This window comes from Phocoena phocoena, chromosome 5, assembly GCF_963924675.1.
Source record: "Phocoena phocoena chromosome 5, mPhoPho1.1, whole genome shotgun sequence".
NCBI classification, from domain to species: domain Eukaryota; kingdom Metazoa; phylum Chordata; class Mammalia; order Artiodactyla; family Phocoenidae; genus Phocoena; species Phocoena phocoena.
Window position 1 is genome coordinate 64,882,724 of NC_089223.1, and position 17,715 is coordinate 64,900,438.

Here is a 17,715-nt window from a genome sequence, read left to right on the forward strand (position 1 = left end):
TTTCCTTAAATTATAAATGCAGGCAATAAAGCACCAGGTCTTAGCAGTGCCTGTGACTTTGTCACCAACAGTAACATAGATACCTTCACATTACAGTTTTATATTCATCACTTAGACATTACAGTAGTTGTTAGACCCACAGTTAGAACATGTTATTCTGTGTAACAAAGAAGCACGTGTAATGAATATCACAGAGGTACTTTTTAATATTTTAATAACTTCATTTCCATTTAATGGCTTTTCTCAGTATCCTATGTATTTTATGCATTTAAAACAGTGTTCTGACAAGGGATCCACAGGTGTCACCAGACTATGATAGGGGCCACAGCACAAAAACGACCAAGAACGTGTGTGAAGAACTTTCAGAGAAACTGACACAACGAGGAGGTCTCAAATGACTATGATGTAAATTTGGGGCCAATAACATGTTGTGTGAGTTTCCCTGCTTTTAATTTTGTCCCATTGGGTCTCCTTACCCAGTAGCCTGGTGAAGGGTGATATCTGTGACTGGTTAGTAGAACTGGCTTAGCTGGAGTCCACAATCTGAAGCCTGGTGGCACCTAACCACCTGACCCATCCTTGTTAATTCCAACTAAGGTCACGAGCCAAGAATGGGCTATTAAGAAGCTGCCTGTCATGATTACTTAGATACTAAATAAGACATGATTACTTAGATTCTAAATCATGATTTAGAATCACTGTCATGATTACTTAGATTCTAAATAAGACATCTAGCCATAATAATAAGTGCCTCACGTAAGTATTAGCCACAGTGTGCCTGGCACTATTCTAAACACCCTACTATGTATATTAACTCATTTAATCCTCACAGCAACTTCATGAGGCAGGTGACAGTATTATTACCAAGAGAAAAACCAAGGTTCAGAGGTGCTGGGGTAATCCTTGCCAAATATCACACAGCCACTAAACGATAGAACCAGGTTCGAACTCAGCAAGACTGGGTCCAGAACCCAGTAGCCTTCTGTCAATACTCAAAGGCCTGGATAGAGAACCACCTTTCATTCTTCCTTCCAATAGTGTACCAGGACGGAGAGGACTTGGTGTTATTAACACTCCTAGCCTTAGCGAGTTACTAGAAACGCATGCTATCATCAGGAAGTAAATCCAGGAACATTTCTGCAAAGAAACAAGTCTCGTACAGCCCACCCACAGAGATGCCATAGTGATGGGAGAAGGAAATATTACATCATCATAAGGCACACAAGAGCTACCTCCAGGAATAGCTCTGGACTATAGGTATGGGCCTGGGAAAATAGATGTAGAAGAATATATGTTCAAGACTATTGGCTTCCCATACTAATGGGATATTCCTCTAGAAATCGTAGGCTCTGGCTTCAGCCTCTACTGACCTGGGTCATCTCAGACAAATATCACTAAAATACACTGTCTTTAGTTTCCCCAACTTTTAAAATGTGAAGACTTGCATTCTAATGCCGAGGGTTTGTCCTGATGATACAATGAAAATTGGCAATGAAAGCACTTTGAAATAAAATCACTATGTTCCGTAAGCCAATTATTCCTTATGAATGTCTTTAATAAGCTCTTGATTATAAGATTCAACATTCTATATACCTAACTCTGAACATTATCTTAGACTTAACATTATCTTTTGCACATAGCATGTCAATCTCAAAATAAAATTCTCCTGCTGTGACCTTCAGGTCCACATTTGTTTCACTTGAACAAAATCAAGTTCATTGCTATTCTCAGGCTATAATGAAAATTAAGGCTATTTCTGTTTCCTTCACATGCTTCATAATTACACAATTAGAACTAGGAATTCTATTATCGGAATTTTGCTAAAGTACACTTAATTTGACTGCTAAAATGCATGGTACCGCAAAGGTAGGATTTGCATTATGAAAATCCTAAAAAGCAATACTTAAGAAAACTTGAAACAAAAATCCTTCACTGGACTGTCAAGAGAGAGTGGGTACTCACGTTTCCTTTGACCACATAATTAGAATCATTCTTGATGTCTCTGGCTAGACCAAAATCACAAATCTTTGTGATTCGACCATGAGTAAGGAGGATATTTCTGGCTGCCAGGTCTCTATGAATACACTATTAGGAGAGTGGGAGACAAAAGAAAACCATTTACATTTATTTTAAACTTTTAAAGAGTGAAAGCTATGTTTAATACTAGAATGCTGCTTATGTCACACAGTGCCAATACTTTTGCTTTACGTTTAAACTATTCAGTGCACCAAAAATAAGTATCTAGATTACACTTTGAATGATGTTCAAATTTGTGTTTCACATTGTTAGGACCTTAATTACTATAATCACTTTCAAAACCAACTTGAATAATGCTTCTTTTTTTCCTTAGGACTACTTTCATTCATAGGAAAATACATTATAAATAGTCCCATCATTTTTTTAAACGGAAAACTCATTTTATATGCTTCTCTTTGAATGTCCTTTTAAAGAGTTTCTAAAATGTCTACAACTTCAATCTGATACCTCCTAAGGACAAAGGGAAGAGGCTCTTTATTTCAGCCACCCTATATCCTCTTTTAGTTTGGTAATTGTTTGGAAATGTCACCAATGATAACTTAAGGGTAGGTTCTGTAACCTCATTCTATTCTGCATGTCCCATTTCCTAAGGAATTCCTCTCACCCTTCCAGAGACCATGTTCCTTGTTTTGGTTCCATCATTCTCTTCCCACCCCCAACCTTCTGATCAAATGTTTATCGCTCTCTCTTGATTCCTTACTCCCCTGCACTTTGTAAACCATACATGCAATATTTGAGGTCTAACTTCAAAAAGACCCAAGTATGTGCTTCACTGAGCACTGCAACTACATGAGGTACCCCCTCCTTTGGCTGACAAAATAATTATCTCTTTATTTTCTAAGAGCAGCTCCTATATCCTAAAAGCCAAGTTTTAAATGAATTCATTGCATATAAAAAATATATTCATAGAAAGCTTATTTAGATAGGCTTGCACGTTAAAGCTTATAAATGAGAACTTGAATTCCGAAGAGACAGCAGTTAGAACATGAAGAAACCGTATTTCCTCTGCTTTTGGTTACCACATTTCAAGTGACACTCTGCCTTCTAACTATGGCTCTAAAATGCCCCTTGGGGGCCCTGGGGGCAAGGAGAGGACTCTTCTGAGAATCACCCTCACTTACATTCTTCGAGGCGAGGAAGGCCATGCCCTTTGCCACCTGGTAAGAAAAGCTCAGCAAGTCCTCCAGGTCTAGGGCCAACTCATCATCTTCCATGATGGCAGGAGTCACGTCTCTTTCTATGTATGAACCTGTTAGGAGGAGAAGGGATTTTCCTAGCAATTAAAACCTTCAAGTAAGGACAGTAAAAGACAGTGACAACAATACCTCCAAGGGCTGGTAATCAAGGAACTGATGTGAACTTGCAGGCAAATCACCTCCCCAGTGTTAAGGACAGGTAGGTACTGAATCACAAAGCTAATATTCCCAATCCTGGGCTAAGTTACAAAATCTTCAGGGAACAAGAACAGTGGATGAATACAAGAGTCTCATACTTTTTATATGCAAAATATGTATTTGATGTATTTTGATATGCATGTTATCATATATGCAGTAAAATGCTCAGATACAATAACACACGCTCTGACCCCAAATATCCACTCGCAACCCTTAACTGCCATTGACCACTGGCACTGCCACTGGATCCTAGGCCATTGGGTCCTATCCTAAAGGAGAACCGGTCACTACAGGAATGGTGTTAGATTCCACAGTGGTATGAGAAACCCTCTGTCAATGAAGTTGTTTTTATTGCTTGATAGGTACCCACCTATTCTCGAAGATCTCCTTTTGTCTGCCTTGGTTGGTACAACATAAGAAACTCCGGGTTTCATGTCCATGTACTCATTAGTGCTATCACCGCTGGGAGAGATGAAACATCCATCAAATCATGATTAAATAAAATGGGAAATGGGGGGAGCACACAAGGGCCAGGCTCTACCTCCCCATCCCTTTTTGAACAGAAGAGGCTGCTTTTATTTAAAGAAAGCATTGCCAAAGTTTCAATAAGGAAAATCTTGTTCAGTAAGATATGAGTTTTTAATATTCAACATTCGGGTCCAATCCCCAGGAATTAGATGGCCTTTTTTTGTGTTCAATTGTAGATGGAACTCAGGTCAGAAATTTCCCATCTCTTGACACCAGGGATTTAATGAGAAGCAGAGAACCAAAACCATTATCCCACATTACTTCAAACTCTCTAAATTAGCCTCAAGAGAGACAAGATGAAAGAGACAAAGAACCAGAGCTTCTGAGATGTGTTATTAGTGGGGGAAGACAGAGATCACTAACATATAGCAACTGATGGAAGAAGGGTTAAAAAAACCAAGTTTGGTTCAGATAAACACCAATAATTTGGATGATTTTCTGAACCATCTGGACCTCTTGAATCTGCAACATTTGGCTGGAGAGCCTTCAAGATTTCTAGTACTTCCTGCTTCTGATTAGCATAGAAACACCATGACAACAATCTCCTTCAGAGTGTGCTGGTGGTTCCAATCCCATATGGGATCCCAAAGCACAGAAAACACTACACAGGACTGAACAACTTAGGCCATTACTTCAGAAAGTTAAAAAATATATAAGGGGCCAAGGTTTTAGAAATAAGGCAAAGTGGCTCATTTATTCATATAAAGAGGATGTGCACTAGAGAAACTAACAAAAGATGGTTTGGTTTATACTGTATTTTACTTCCACTTGTCACTACTCAAAGTTCACAGGATTGAAAAAAAAATTAAAAAGCTTCACCTAGGATTTAAAACTTCAGCCAGAGGTATAGAAAAACACTTTAGGAGGTAACCGCCTATCAACAGTATTTACCAAGGTCTCCTTGAGGGCCTGGGTTTAAGTTTAGGAGACAAGTCTTGCCTTCTCAAAATGTAGGGGATATAGTAAATAAAAAGGAAAGAGGAAACCCATCACACAACTGCAGAAATATAAAGTATAAGGGATTAGGCACAATTACTAGGATTTCTGTTGGGCAGGGTGATCTAGGAAGTCTTAAATGGCAGATCTTAACAACACTTGGAAAGAAAAGGCAAGACACGGCACAGAATTCTATTCTGGTTGTAAACTACACCAATTTTCCTTAAAGGAACTTGAAGCCCTTGACACATCATTCAAATTCAGAATGGTATCAAGGATGAAAGAGATGAAAAGAAGGCACAAGTTTTAAAAATGTGCTGGAGTAGTTGTGCCTTTGAGAGCATGAGTTAAGAAAAGAAAGGGTAAGGTACACAGAAATAATTCAGAGGTAGATGGTGAGAAACCTATGTGCAGAGAGCTGTTTGGAGCTCTTTGCCATTCTGTTAAAGGTTTTCAAGGAATTTACTGTGACAATTCGGCAGCCTTTCCCACTTTCCCTATAAACAGTGTCTCACTGTAAAGCATACACTACCCGGCTCAACAGTATAAAGAGAATGACACACAAGAACAGAACGATGATAAGAGAAATAGGTACAGAATTCATTCAATTGAATAGAACTAAAGCTTAGAAAAACACTAAAGATGCATTTTTAAGAATCAACAAAAATTTAAGTTCAACACTATTTCAATCCTTAAAAACACTATTTGAACTTTCTAAACCGTTAATCACATTTAAATGATTTAATAATTCTGATTTTGTACCTCAAAGTACCTCAGGTTCGCTTTTTTAAAGAATCAACCTTGATTGTAAACCCTCATGACTCCATGAACTGTCAACAGCTATTTATGTAAATCAGTCTTACCAGGAAGACTCCTTTGAATGGAGAAGGTTTTTATAAAGCGCCGCTTCTGCGTGATCTTCCTGCTTTGAGAAAATAAATGAATCACGCTTTCTTCTCAAAAAATTCAAAAGGTCACCGTAGCAACAATATTCTGTAATGACCAGGGTAGGACCTACGAGCATTTCAGAAAAGGTTAGAAAAAGGCGAGATATACAGACCATCCAGCCTCCCATAAAAATACCCAAGGGTCATCACGGCCATTCACACTCAGGTTCAAGGCTAAGCCTACTTAGTACGAGTACAATGCTATCTATTAACATTGCTTAGCAAAAAGCAGCAGAGTAACCTTTTTACCTGAATTTCTAAGTGATTAGGGGCCAGGCATGACTGCTGGTTTTAGACAAGAGTTATAGCTTTCACCGTTATATTATCATCAAGCCTCCTATATGAATCCTTTGATTCACTTCTGTTTACAATGGGGGCTCCATGCCTCTTGGTAATGTTATTATGGAAATGATGATGAGCACAAAAAACAAAACAAAACAAAAAAAACTGTGGCATAATAGGAAAACCAACCACCAGAACCACCAGCTGAGACTAGGAGGTGGGGGAAACCCTGAAATGACAGGGCATCACCTGTGTTCCAGGGCCTAGCTGTCGAACTTTTTTTTTTTTTTTTTTGGTGTTGTGAACGCCTCAAAAACTGTAGCTCTGACGTTAACAGGCAACTAATTAACTCGGGCAGAAATCTCTCAGGAACAATTTGTGATGTGGTGAAGCAACATTTATGGGGGCTGTTTTACGAAATTACATGACCCTGTCAACTTGACAGTGGATCTCTCCAGACCTTGAGGAATGGCTCATTTTACACATCTTTGTTCCTTCTGACCAAAATGCCTTCTGGCAACATCACAGAAAGCCTTGATGAGAGGACTAATGACTGCTTCCGAATTGGAAATTTCTTTTTTATAGAAGTGAAGTGTTTGCTCATTTGGTGTATATTTGAGGGCTGGAAGGCTTAGAGGCCTATTTTTAATGACGGTATGTACATGAACATTAACCCTTTAGTGGCTAAATGTCATCCAGCAAAATATAAAAGCTCACAAGGTAAAAGAAAAGCTTTCTGGAGGAGATGAGACATTCTCGAGATATTCAAGAGGTCAATGTCGGTGAGACATACACGACTGTAACTAGGGTATGTCCTGGGCTGTCCTGCCCCATGATGATAAAACCTGAAATATACATTCTTAAGTACAATAGCTTGGGTGGTGGGGTGCAGGAATCCAGCAAGAGGTTAGCCGCCTGGGTCAAAATCTTGCAAGAAGCTTATAATCAAGCATTGTCAAAAACCATATCAAAATCTCCCATCTTTTGATAATTTGACCCATAACAAGAGTCAGGTTAGCCATGGCCTTACCTCCAATGGTGCATGCTCCAAGAAGATTCACAATATTCACATGATTACCGAGGTAGCTTAAGACTTTGAGTTCAGACATTAGGGCTTCGCGTTCCGTTAAATGGGCACTTGCTAAAATTAGAAACACCTTATTTTAGCAAAAAACAAATCTGGAGGGGGGGCGTTGGGATGAACTGGGAGATTGGGATTAACACATATACACTAGTATGTATAAAATAGATAACTAGGGCTTCCCTGGTGGCGCAGTGGTTGAGAGTCTGCCTGCCGCCTGCAGAGGACACGGGTTCGTGCCCAGGTCCGGGAAGATCCCACATGCCGCGGAGCGGCTGGGCCCGTGAGCCGTGGCCGCTGAGCCTGTGCTCCACAACGGGAGAGGCTACAACAGTGAGAGGCCCGTGTACCGCAAAAAAAAAAAAAAAAAAAAAAAAAAAACGAAAGATAACTAATGAGAACCTACTTATAGCACAGGGAACTCTACTTCTCTTTGCTATATGGTAGAAACTAACGCAACGTTGTAAAACAACTATATCTCCCCCAAAAAACAAAGCCCCAAAAAAGACAAATCTGGGACACTGGTGGTGAGCACACACAGTAGCCTGCAGGAACTTACGTTTGAGCATCTTCACAGCAACAGTCATGGCCGCATCTGACTTAATTAGGCCGTATGCAGTGGCCTCAACAACTTTCCCGAAGGCGCCGGCACCCAAGGTTTTCCCTATAGAAAAGAAGACAAGGAAGTAAGTGGCAATGGTGTGGTGGGACTGAAGGACTATTTGTGTCATTTCAGAACCAATAAAGGATTTGGGACAAATTTGTCTAGATACACTTCCTTAAAGTGTGCTTGATGCCAAATCTATCAAAGGTGGTGAAATCTCACAAAAAACACTTATTGTTTCAGGTGGAATAAAATAAAAGGAAGCTACTGGGGTTCCCTAAAGTCACTGTTATGTGTACACAAAAAGGTTACGTGGAAAGCCCCTGTTGCATACTGACCAAAACTCAGCCTGTTTCTGGGAAACTCCCATTTGTGATCATAAGGAAGTTGCGTTGGGTCTATGTAAACATAATTGTTTCCATTTATCTCCTCAACAACCTTCCACTGTACTTCATACATGGGTTTCTGGTGGAGGGAGAAAGGGAAAGAGGCATCATCTTTTAATGGTTAATGGTTCAGCCATTACAGCGTTCAAGGCGGAGAACAAATAAATGGTTACCTGCAAATATTTGTATGTAAGAATCATCACGATGATACACATCATACCAGCTGCGATCACAAAACCAATCAGCAAAGGCGTGAACAGGGTATGGGCATGGATTTGTTCTAAAATGAAGGAGGAACGTGGAATCACAACCTGTTAGTGGGGTCGGATCTTCACCACGACCACCTTGCCCCCAACTCGCCCACCTCCCACCTTACTGCCCATCACGGCAGAAGTCAAACCAGTTGCACCTGAGCTCCTTGCCTTGATTATTATCTTATTCTTGTTATTCAAAGGAATCTTTTAAAATAACAGCTTTAAACCAGACGACTGTGGAAAAGAAGTTGCGATTTCCATAGCACAAGAATAACGTTACGCTGTTTGTCAGTGAAAAGCGACATCTCAGTGAACTTTGCACTTCAAATTCCTGCCTTGAACTTTAAAGTGTTTCCTTTATGGATATTTTATAGTTTCTTCTTTATGTTTTCCTGACTTTCCAAATTTTCTACACTGAACATTGAGCTTCTTTCACAACCGAGAAAAACACTTTTAAAGTGTTCTTTTCACTGCACTACCTGAAAAAAAACCTACGATGAAGAACAATGTAAGATTCTTCCCCTCGTTACTCAAAAACTGAACAAACACCACTTTCTGGCACTCGTCTTTGCCAACTCAAGAAACAAAAACCGAGCCCTAAGAATGTAGGTGTCTAGTTCCTTTGTCTTCTGACTTCATACCGATTCATCAATTCGTCCACATGCATCGTTCAACTTATGTTAGGAGAGCTGGTCACTCATGAATCAAATTTTAAAGATGGTAAAGAAATAGTTCACTAACATGATTCCATAAAAGGTAATGTTAACTTTGTGATATGGTGTCTGGCAATCTGTTAAAATAACTGACTTTAAGTCACAACTTAAATAATTTTTCATTGAATTTAAATCTTTAAATTGTCCCAATTCTGTTTCTGTTTGAATATAAAGTAAGTCTGGTTCTCCTATTTTCTTTCTCTACCCCTTCCTAATGGAAACCGTTGGAAATACACGATTAATTTTATACAGATACATATGCACACACATACATACGTGCACGCACGCATAAAATACATATAGTACGTGGTTACTGCACACATTTTATTAACAAACTAGCACAGGATGAAACCGAGTAAGTTTGATGACAATCAAACGTGCAATGTGACTATTACCAGAAATGACATGGCCAGGGATGGAATGGACTTAAAATCATGATTGACATGGCAGGCCGAGCCTAAACATCCCCTTAAATTGGATTAAAAAGAAATATACCTTTGCTGTTACCTTTAAATGCAAAGTTAAAATAGGCAGAACTCTTGCCCACATCGTTGTAAGCCCTGCACTCCACCGTGCCATTGTGCTTAAAGGCGCTGTCATCAATGGAGCTGTAAACCACTAGTTTTCCAAATGGTGACACAGATGAGTTTTGGATCTGCACATCCACTGGCCCAACAGGGACAGAACATCTAGCGGGAAAAAAACAGCAGTGCAGACTTACTCTAGGAAAAAGAATCAATGGATCAAACACATTGGATGTGGCATACTTTTAAAACTAAGTCAGGTTTGTGATCAGACATTTCCTTTTACAACTGAAGAGCGTGATGACGGATGAGCACGTCTGTGGCACCGTGAACAAGAAAAGCGCTTGGAAAAGAAGAAAGAGGGTTTCAGAGTGAGAGGTGGGTTCGAAATCTGGACTCAAAACACCTATTCTGTTGACTTCCGACTAGTACTTAAACCCTCCAAGACTCAGTTCCTACAGCTGCAAACTTGGGGTGGTAATACCCATCTTGGAGGGTTATCGAAAGGATCAGAGATGAATTCAATAAGAAGGTTGGTTCATATCCTGGCACACAGTAGCCTTTTATAAATAAAGGTGAAAGAACGTATGAAGGATTGAAAAGGAAGAGCGTGGAGGAGGAAAGCAGTAAAGTCTATGAGGATGAAGACAGGGCCAGCCGCCAAACACCAGACGTGAGGACCCTACGGCTCGAGGTACAATCATGCCGCTGGGCTGGACTCCAGGTGGCAAAGACTCAGATGACCCTATTTTAAATTATCCCCCCCATATGCCTGGCAATTTTCTATTCCCTTACCTTGCTCTTTACTTTCCCCCTTAGCACTTAACACCTGCATATGGTAGTTATTTATTTCATCTTCTGCCCATCTCTGCCCATTAGAATATAAACTCCCAAATGGGACTCAGGTGTTTTGTTCACCAGACCCATGTCTGGCCTAGAGGTGGAACTCCATAAATATTTGCTCAACAGATGTCTAAAACTACTGTGGTTGCTTTCCCTGTGGGCATACTTTCCAGGGGTCTTGAACCCCCTATTACTCCCCAAAGAAAACACTCCACTAAAACTCAGCTGAGAAGAACAATCCCATGTGACCTCTTCCAACTTGGTGTTGATAAAAAAGGTCTATTCCGTGAAAAATGAAATTTCTATTATTATCCTGACTATTTAAATGATCGTGACGTTACACTGGCCTGAGTGTAAAACAGCATTTGATGGATAAAAACAGCAATGCTGACCCCATTTTCATCTCCAGGTAATGTGAAAGGACAGTTTAAGGTTTAAGTGTGGATTGTGAGGGGGAGGAAGTTCAATGCCAGATGTGCTCTGCTCAGGGCCTGGGCACCTCAATCAAGGAGAAAACCTTTTTAAAACACATAGCTCCCAAACGCCGCATGTATGTGGTAATTCTGCGATCATTACTTTTTGGTAACTTGGCAATTAACTTCCGAGGTAATTTTTTTTCATGATAACTACAGCCACATTTCCCACACATATTACCTCCTGTGTATAGACTGGAAATCTAATTACTCTGTCCTGGAAAATTGCTTTATCTACCTGCAGGGTGGAAATTGCATGATAAATCCAAGAAGATAACCACCAAAATAGAGAAGTCATTCAGTAATCGTGTTTCAGCAAACAAAATTCATGTCTACCAAGAAAAATATAGCAATTAGGTCCTTTAAAAAGCCACATGGCTGGAAAAAAAATTAATCAAAACGAAGTTTGGTTTTTTTAAAATCTGAAAACATATTTGAAATTCAAGTGAATTGCAGTCCTTTCCTTATGCATGTTAAGTAGTACCCAAAATAATCATCTCACCTCTGCTCGGTTCCTGGACAAAAATACCAATCAATGGTGGGCTCTGGGAATCCTGCTGCTACACACTGCAGCATGCCATTCATGAGCCTGTCACGAGTCAGGATTTCTGGCTTTGCTGCAGGGAGAGAGAAGTGGCCTTATGTCAGACTGCTGGAAAACCTCACCAAGGCTCACTCCACTATTTCTGAATCCTCAATAACTTTCTCGAGGCCAAAGGGGACACCGAGGAGCATGTTGTTCAAAGGGGAGAATCTGAACCAGTGAGTGGAAGGCACAGGGAAGGCAGATGTGAGGGTCTGACCAAGAAAGGCTTTCCCGGTTAGAGCTGCCCAGTCCCCACGTGGACTGTCCATCCTACGGATGCCGGGGTCTCCGAGATCTCCCTGTCCCGGGGATGGCTGAGGTCGCAGGACCACTGGGCAGGGTTTCTGTTTACAGTGAGGGGGAACCTGAAAGACGGCATCTGATCAGGATTCTAGGATTCCCAACTATCTTAAAGGTGGAAATCCGGTTTAAAGGTTTCCTGCCATCAGGATGTCAAATTATTGAAACTTTCACGGGCATTTCAAGTTATTGCAGGAACTAGAATGTTTCCCCTTTTTCTGGGCGTGGGTGTGGTGCCGATAAGGAGCTGAATCACCCTTTTACAGAGAAGTCAAAACATAAGAGTAAAACCCAATGTGGGCTTTTAACTCCAGACTTTTATTTCAAATACAAAACAGGAACAGAAAATGAGAAGAGGAAACCAGCTCAAGAGTTTAATTTATACGTATGTCTAAACCTGAGTATAATCACTGAAAAAGTAAACTGTATCATCAGCAGGAATGCCCTCATCTGACATTTCTGTGTAACTATAATCATCAACTGATGTTCAGTCAAGGGTGCCCTAGAGCACTGCAAATTCTTGAGATTTCTACTAAAGTGAACGGAAGATGAATTTACATACAATTGTTCTACTGGTAATATACCGGAAGGATTCTAACCCTTTGAGAATTAGTTAGCTCCACTGTAAACACCTGATGGCAGGGATGGTGATGTGCTCATCCTGCATCCCTGGTACAGCATCGCATGTGCCGACGCCAAGCACGAGCACAGAGCTACAGGCTGCCGCGTGCGGCAGACAGACCTGCACCCCAGCTCCGACACGTAGAGGTTCTCTGCCTTCCACCAAGTCTCCTCGGGTGTCCAGTGGGGAATAACAAAGAGTACCCATTTCATAGGGATGCTGTGACAACTAAATGAGATGGCGCACACAAAGAACCAAGAACGAGACGAAACAATAAATGTATTAATTACTAATTTATTAGTTATTCAGTGACTCTTTTCTATTCAGAGTACCCACCCTCCTCGGTTAATCAAGTTTGCTAACAATTAGGTTAACTGTATTTGCCACTCTAAATATTCTCTTCAATATCTAAAAACTGCTTCAAGAGAGCACGGTAACGTGTGTTTTAACCCGATGCATTGGGAATTTGACGTTGATTATGTTGCAACCGACAGGAAAAATATACGTGGTCAGAGGAAAAGACTGACGGATCAGAAGCTTATTTCCTCGAAGGAAGGAAATAAGCTGATAAATGACATCTTTGTAGAACAACCTCTCAGCACCTCACCTCCTTGCAGGCAAATGGCTTGGCAGGGATCAGAGTGTCTGCATGCATGGCACACCCACCTGTCATTCAACCTGGCCCTGCTGATGCGCAGGCCATTTGGCTAATATACACAAAAGAGCAACAATCCACAAGCAGTCTCAAGGTAGGGGCATCCTTGAGAGTTTGGATCCAATGCCAGCTTTCACAAATAGAGCAAGAAGACAAGCCATCGTCTTGCGAAAGCATCCATCTGGCAAGTTTCATTTAATTATCATGGGCAACTGTGTGATCGGGCTGAAAAGTAGGACGTAACACAGAAAGCAGTGGAACTTTAGGAGAATGCTATTTGCTGAAGACTGCAGGCACCATACGGCAGGTCTCTCTGGACTCAATTCAAGTGTCATCTTCTTTTCCAAGCCATCCTCAACTCTCCAAAGCCAAGTTAGTCTCGCCTCCCTACTCCTGAAGCCCTTTAGAGCACCTGACGCGCTTATACAATATCCTGGTGTGTCTGCTCCTCCGTCAGACTGTATGTTCTCAAGGGCAAGGACCATGTCTCGCTGACTGTATCTCTGACTCCTAGCAGAGTCTGACCTATGGCAGACATACAGTAAGAGCTGTTGAATGATTAAGTCCCCCCAGAGGAACAAGTCCTTCATACTCCAAAGGAATTCAATCAGAGTCACAAAAAGGGACCTGGAAGATGGTGATTTTTTCCCTGTGTAGGGGCAGGATGTACACTATTTTTTCAATAGTGGGCCATGACATAAGACATCCACACATATACCTGGCTGTGTGATTTTTTTTTTTTTTTTTTGCATACTGAGATTAATGATGAGAGGGGAAGGTCTACACATAGACAGTAAAGATAACTGGATAGGACTCAAATGGGAATCAAGTTCATAAGACAGATCTCCTCATACCAACCTTCCTTTTGTCACTCATTCTTCCTAACGCTACATGATGGATTTTTAGTGGAATTAAATATCACTCAGTATGGGAGAAAGGGCTGAAAGGATGCCTGATGATGTACACAGTGGTTATCTCTGAGTAGCAGGGTTATGGATAGTTTCTATTTCATTCTTTTGACTTAGTTTCTAAATTTTTTTTCTTTTTTTACAGTGAACACATAGCTAATAACAAACCTATAAGACATTTTTTAATTAAATAAAAATTGGAACAGCTGAAAATTACATAATCAATTGCATTTAGCTTTGGTTACAAGATCCAAGCCTTTTAGCATGACACCTGGTAGCAGTTGTACAACGGCCAGGGCTGGCAAAAGGTACGGTCAGGCTGACCTACTTGTTCCTGTGTGCTGGTTAATTAGGCAGATGTTTAAGGTACTATCCCAACCTAACCTAAGGCTGATAGAGCAGCTTTTGTCCTGTTGGACCTTAGGCTGGCAAACCAAGCTCAGAGGGCTCCTCAAACTTCAGTGTGCATTTGAAGCATGAGGAGATGAGGTTAAAATGCACATTCCTGGGCCCCATCTCCAGAGATTTAATAAGTTGAGCATCTGACCCAGCAAAGCGCTTTTTTAGAGAATCTTCAAGCGACCCTATCAGGGCTGGGACTAGAGTGAGGCAAGAAGAGCACCTAAGGAGAGGAATTTAAGAAGCTTCTCACCCTCTAGGTCTTACAAATACAGGTTAGCACCCTGAGTGAGCACCTCCTTAAATTTGGCAACCTAGGCATCTCTCCTGCCTCATCCTAATTCCAGCCCTGTCCCTAATGTTGGTGACAAGAGACCTCACTGTGAAAAGGCTAAATTACATGAGTACAGTTTGGGCCGTACATGGCAAGTTGCACTACAAAAAATGTTTAATGCATAAAGAATGAGCTAGGTATAATTCCGATTCCTAAAAATGAAAATCTGGGCTCATCTGCATTTTGTAAGTGCCTCAACGCACCGTCTAAGGCATTAAATATACATTTTGCTTTTAAAGACACATAACTCCCTACAATTCTCCAGGTTAAATCTGAGCTGTGTTTCCTTAGATATTCTGCAATCAGCAGTATACCAAATGACACATTCCTTAATTCCTCCCAAGTTGGAGGTTTAGATAAGCCTAAGAGGTGTATAAGCTATGTATTTCCCATGGAGATAAAAATTAGCCTTGTCTCCTTTCAAAGCATCGTTGGACCTCAGTCATCTGGCGTCTCCGACAACACTGATCAGCTCGTAGGCAGATTTCAGAGTGCTTATAACTCTTCTGAGAATTTACTGCTCATGCAGTTAAAAATCCCAACCATTTGCTGACTTACCCCACAGATATGTGATCTTACAAAATATTCCTTTTCACCAACATCATGTCCATATGGAAGGCAAGAACAAATCGAATTTTAAAGAACACAGCACAGACAACAAGAGCTGGGGGCGGGGGGGGGGTGGTGGGAGGAGGTACACAGGTAACTGGTGGGGAAGCACTGAGTATAGTTCTTGGCTCAACTTAACTACCTCCACCAACTCCTGCTACAAATACGTATCTGCCCACACTCTCTAATCAGCAAAGAACACAGACTTAAGTGTCCACACAACAAAAGACAAAATGAAGAGGGATCTTACGGATGAGTATGTTTTTACAATTGTAGGTCCCATGATATTTAATGGCAATACAGCAATGATTTGTAGCAATTTGTCACTATCGTGGTTTGGGTCTGAGTCAAATCTACGTTCCTGCCATAATATCGTTATAATAAAGGAATTTAAATCAACTAAAATAGAAGTATTAAAAAACTCAGGTTAACTTTTACTTATAAAAGGAGTATCATGCTTTTTTAATACTTTTTAAAAAAATCCCCAGAACAGATATTTTGAAAATACATTCTGGATACAAACAATTATATATAAAATGGATAAAACAACAAGGTCCTATAAGGGAACTATATTCAATATCTTGTAATAAACCATAATGGAAAAGAATATGAAAAAGAATATATGTACTATATATGTATGTACAACTCAATCACTTTGCTGTACACCAGAAACACAACATTGTAAATCAACTATACTTCAATAAAAAAAAAAAAATTAAAGAAAATACATTTTGTTTTATACATTCTTAAAGATATCCAGCAACTGGTGTATGGGTACTTTAATAGAAATTTGTTTAACAAACGAAACAAAACTTCAACTATAGTGTCCTACATCCAGTTCTGTTTAGCAGTGTCTATCATTAAAAAAAAAAAAAAATCATTCTCCTACTGAACTGATGTCCTAAATGAAAGGTATGCAAATTTTTAATGTAAAAGGTGAAACAGTAATATTTTACATTTTAGAGGCCATAGGTCTCTCACAAATACTCGATTCTGACACAGACATAGCCAGAGACATGTAAGCAAATGTGCAAGGCTGTGTTCCAATAAGATTTTATTCAGGCACACTGAAATTTGACTTTTATTTTCACATCTCACAAATCTTCTGTTTTTTTCCAACCATTCCTACCACCCACCCACCACCCCAAAGAAAGAAAGAAAGAAAGAAAGAAAGAAATTCTCAGCTTATGGGCCATTCAAAAACAGAATACTTGTCAAATCTAGCCAGAGGGCTATAGTTTGCCAATCCTTATTCTAAACAGCCATCAAAAAAGATCTCCCTCTCCTGAAAGCTAGCTTTAAAAAAAATGATGAAACTACTTGGAGAAAGCTTTCCTCAGCCAGAATCACTGCGCCCAATTTACAGGAGAACCATCGCTGGGTGACCTAGACGGGAGGGGGGATGTGTACGCATATCACAATGCAACCCTCCCTGCTGCCAAGGAGTGCAGGCATGTGATAAAGTGCTATTTTTCTACTCTGTATGACTAGTGAATTCAAGTTGCCACATAATTCAGAAGTGGAAGAGAAGGATTACTGACACAATGCCCATGGAAAGATTATGTACCTATTCTTGGATTAATTTAAATTTCCACTACATTATAGATGACGCTGTATACATTTGTAACTGAAGGGGGCTAATCTGATGTAAGAACACATGTGGCTCAATTGGGAAGAACATTTCCATAGAGCAGAAGTTCCACTAATATGAAAGGGACTACTCATGTTATTTTTACAAAAGAGTATCCCAAGTCCAGGGTCAATTCTAGCTGAAGCTTACATGGTTCCAAACCTAAACCTCTTCTGCTTTTCCACCATAAACATGAAATAATGGCTCGATCACACCAACAAAGGGCCTAACGATCTAGATGGGTTACCCTGTCCTCCAAATGATTCAGCGTTTAAACAGATCTCCAAATTACCAAGAGACCCCACCAGACCAACTTTCTAATGAGACACGAAAGAAAAATGATACCAACACGTTTCCTAAATTTTTTCAAAATATAAGAGAATCAAACTCTAAAGTAGGTTGCCACGATATTCCTTTTTTCTTCCAATTTAATGGTCTATAGCAATTCTTGCATTCACAGAGATCCTCTTCATAAGAAGGAGATATTAAAGTGCCACATCAAAAACAACACTCATAACTCCCAAGCAATTTAAGAACAAAAACTCATTTCAAGTTCAGGAAAAGAAAATAAAAACAGACTTTAGATACCGTCAAGTATCTCAAATCACCTATAAAAAAATTAATGTAGAAAGATTAGAAACTATTTTTACATAGATTAACTACCCATACT

General features: G+C 40.1%; 1 protein-coding gene across 3 annotated transcripts in view; it reads right to left on the bottom strand.

The window, feature by feature from the left end:
* Positions 1 to 17,715, bottom strand: part of KIT (KIT proto-oncogene, receptor tyrosine kinase) — an 81,568-nt gene that overhangs the window by 4,416 nt on the left and 59,437 nt on the right. For 2 of the 3 annotated variants that reach the window (XM_065878077.1, XM_065878075.1), the window contains exons 8-17: positions 11,505 to 11,619; positions 9,670 to 9,851; positions 8,369 to 8,475; positions 8,148 to 8,274; positions 7,765 to 7,869; positions 7,155 to 7,265; positions 5,759 to 5,909; positions 3,802 to 3,893; positions 3,159 to 3,286; positions 1,963 to 2,085 (exon numbers count right to left, since the gene is read on the bottom strand). In XM_065878077.1, the coding sequence (XP_065734149.1) occupies positions 1,963 to 2,085; positions 3,159 to 3,286; positions 3,802 to 3,893; positions 5,759 to 5,909; positions 7,155 to 7,265; positions 7,765 to 7,869; positions 8,148 to 8,274; positions 8,369 to 8,475; positions 9,670 to 9,851; positions 11,505 to 11,619 (1,241 nt within the window). Of the gene's footprint in view, positions 1 to 1,962; positions 2,086 to 3,158; positions 3,287 to 3,801; positions 3,894 to 5,758; positions 5,910 to 7,154; positions 7,266 to 7,764; positions 7,870 to 8,147; positions 8,275 to 8,368; positions 8,476 to 9,657; positions 9,852 to 11,504; positions 11,620 to 17,715 lie in introns of all 3 variants that reach the window. The other variant, XM_065878074.1, reaches the window with a different exon arrangement.